The sequence below is a fragment of the Sinocyclocheilus rhinocerous genome, unplaced genomic scaffold (genome assembly GCF_001515625.1).
Source record: "Sinocyclocheilus rhinocerous isolate Xijiao unplaced genomic scaffold, SAMN03320098_v1.1 scaffold1853, whole genome shotgun sequence".
In the NCBI taxonomy this organism is placed as follows: Eukaryota; Metazoa; Chordata; class Actinopteri; order Cypriniformes; family Cyprinidae; genus Sinocyclocheilus; species Sinocyclocheilus rhinocerous.
In genome coordinates, this window is record NW_015640075.1 from 258,073 (window position 1) to 261,192 (window position 3,120).

The window sequence follows — 3,120 nt, forward strand, 5'->3', positions numbered from 1 at the left end:
TAAAGCAGTGTTTCCCAACCTTTTTTTTAGTCGCGGCACCCTTTGGAAATTTTAACAAACTTGTGGCACCCTACAAAATTAATTTTGTCACAATATTTGAATTTCTAACTTCGATATGATAATTTGAAAAGTATAGATATTCGGTACAACAGGGAAGAACTGCAGAATATAATGTCATACAGATATTTTTAATATTATTAAAAAATTTTGTCCATCAATGGTGGCAATCAGTAGGCTAATTTCTAATGAAGAGACCAATTTATATGACAGATTTTAATGTAGGCTTTTATACATATGTAAACATTATTTAATTACCATTATAACTAGCTATCTCACAAATTTTTGCTCACTCAGTGTTTTTTTTTATTTTACAGTGGGGTAATTTTGGTGCAGTAGCACGAGATAGCTTGATTTCAAACTTTGAATTGAATAAAAAATGACAAGTAAGCAGTCAGTTATAAAATAAGAACAAATAAAGAAATGAATAATAATAGCACAAATAAAAATTAACGACAGGCCTTCGAATTAAATAAATTGTTTTTTAGTTTTTCAGGTAGGTCTAACAGTAGGGTTAAGATATTTAACTTTTTTTTTTTTTACCAATTATCCAAATAATGTTTAGTCCTAGAAAGCTATTATTATCAGAACACGTGGGCATAACGGTTAGCAGATCAATGAATGAGAGGGCAGCGTTACCAGAGTTGCCCATATACCACACCATGTTACAACACAGTAGGGCTATTGCAGACAGAAACAATACTGTACTACATCGATGTTTGCTGTCGGCTCAATTTTTGAGTGGACTTTGCTGTTCTGATTCGCATGAACGGTATACGAGTGGAGCTGAGCGGAGCACACACGCATAGAGCGGGATAATATGCAGAGCGTCACACCACGTGAAAGTGAAACCTGAGCGGTGAACTAATTTTCGGCAGCCGAAATTTCGGTGCATCTCTAATTATTGGCGACATCAGAAATGGATATTATATAATAGATGCTTTTTTGAACATTTTAGCAATTTAAAAATATTAAAAAATGATTTTTTACACGGCACCCCTGTTGGGAAACACTGCTCTAAACAATGTAAAGACATGAAAAAAAATGATGTTTTTCCTAAAAATCTTTTCTCGGGTCTTAAGAGGATAAACAAATGCGAAAACAGAACTCGTTGAAAATAATCAATCTTTTGCTGAGCTTGTATTGTATTATCAGAGCTAATACGTTTTTCCCTTTTACAGTGTTCCCAAGTAGTACTGGGCAGCCATGACTCGCTTTGTTCTGCTTGTGAATCTCATAGTTCTGCCTGTTCACCTTTGGGCTGCAGTCACTCAAGAGCACACTTCATTCCCCACATCAGTCAATGGAGAACCATTCCCATGGAACTTAATGAGACTTCCAGACACAGTATCTCCCCTTCATTACCATCTCCTTATCCACCCCAACCTTACAAGTTTAGACTTTACTGGATGGGTGCAGATCCAAATTGAGGTCCATGAGAACACCAGGACTATCATACTGCACAGCAAGGATCTTCATATCTCCAATGCAAGGTTGCTAGATTCAGACAAAGGTCAGCTACAGGCCCTGAAGGTGCTAGAGTACCCGTACTTCCAGCAGGTTGCGCTTATATCTGATAATGCACTGCTGAAGAGGGGCCATGTATATTCAGTTGAACTGGAGTTTGCCGCCAACCTCTCTGAAAGCTTTCATGGATTTTACAAAAGCACGTACCGCAGCAGCAAAGGAGACGTCAGGTGAGAAACTAAGTAAAAACTCAAGATTTTTAGCCAGTATCTCTTTTTATTATTATTTTGTTTTATAAATAATAATCCCTTCACATTCACAGGGTTGTGGCTTCCACACAGTTTGAGCCGACTAGTGCCCGGGCAGCCTTTCCCTGTTTTGATGAACCTGACTTCAAAGCAAACTTTTCCATATGGATTCGCAGAGAAGCAAAGCATATTGCCCTCTCAAACATGCCTAAGGTGTTGTTATAATATCCATAGAACCTCCATTGATCAATCCTGCTGTTTTCTGACTAAAACCTGAATAAATCTATAATTTGAGTAATCTGCTGTGTGAAGACTGTTTCTTCTGTTAATCCTACTTTTTTTTTTTTTTTACTCCAGCTGAGAACATTAGAGCTGCCAGACGGCCTGTTTGAGGACCAGTTTGATGTGAGTGTAAAGATGAGCACATACCTGGTGGCCTTCATTGTCTCTGACTTTCTGTCTATCAGCAAGACGAGTCTGCATGGAGTCCAGGTTAGAAGATGATCCGTCTCATATCATTAAAACCACAGAGTTAATAACAAAGCCTTTAAGTACTGTAAGATCCCACCTCCATCATTTATTACTTTTTTGACACTCCTCGTTGAATTTTTTTATGTGAATTCAGATTTCAGTGTATGCTGTGCCAGAGAAGATCGACCAGGCAGAGTTTGCTCTGGACGCTGCAGTGAAGCTGCTCGACTTTTATGATGACTACTTTGACATTCCGTACCCTCTACCCAAACAGGGTTAGTTCCACGTAGGCATTTCGTCTACTACTTAAAATGCAAAGGACAGATTTCTGAGTTCACCATTTATATAATCTGCTTTGTAGATCTTGCTGCTATCCCAGACTTCCAGTCTGGAGCGATGGAGAATTGGGGTCTGACCACCTACCGGGAATCAGGCCTTCTTTTTGACCCCCACAAGTCTTCTGCTTCTGACAAGCTGGGAATCACGATGATCATCGCTCATGAACTGGCCCATCAGGTGAACTTATGCCATCAATTAACTGTTTTTTGTGTGTGTGTGTGTGTGTGTGTGTGTGTGTGTCGGTCTGACCACCGGGAATCAGGCCTTCTTTTTGACCCCCACAAGTCTTCTGCTTCTGACAAGCTGGGAATCACGATGATCATCGCTCATGAACTGGCCCATCAGGTGAACTTATGCCATCAATTAACTGTTTTTTGTGTGTGTGTGTGTGTGTGTGTGTGTGTGTGTGTCATGGGATGTATTCTACTAAATGACATGTTGCTGTGGTTAATGAGTGAATTGTTCATTCTGTGTCTGTTCTTGTCAGTGGTTTGGTAACCTAGTGACCATGCAGTGGTGGAATGATCTGTGGCTGGCT

At 39.5% G+C, this 3,120-nt stretch overlaps 1 protein-coding gene across 1 annotated transcript in view; it reads left to right on the forward strand.

Annotated features, from left to right (window-relative positions):
• Positions 1–3,120, forward strand: part of LOC107752503 (endoplasmic reticulum aminopeptidase 1-like) — a 17,439-nt gene that overhangs the window by 7,641 nt on the left and 6,678 nt on the right. Inside the window, exons 7-11 of the mRNA XM_016568496.1 lie at positions 1,252–1,754; positions 1,847–1,985; positions 2,130–2,264; positions 2,398–2,518; positions 2,605–2,759. Coding sequence (XP_016423982.1) covers positions 1,252–1,754; positions 1,847–1,985; positions 2,130–2,264; positions 2,398–2,518; positions 2,605–2,759 — 1,053 coding nt within the window. The remainder of the gene's footprint in view (positions 1–1,251; positions 1,755–1,846; positions 1,986–2,129; positions 2,265–2,397; positions 2,519–2,604; positions 2,760–3,120) is intronic.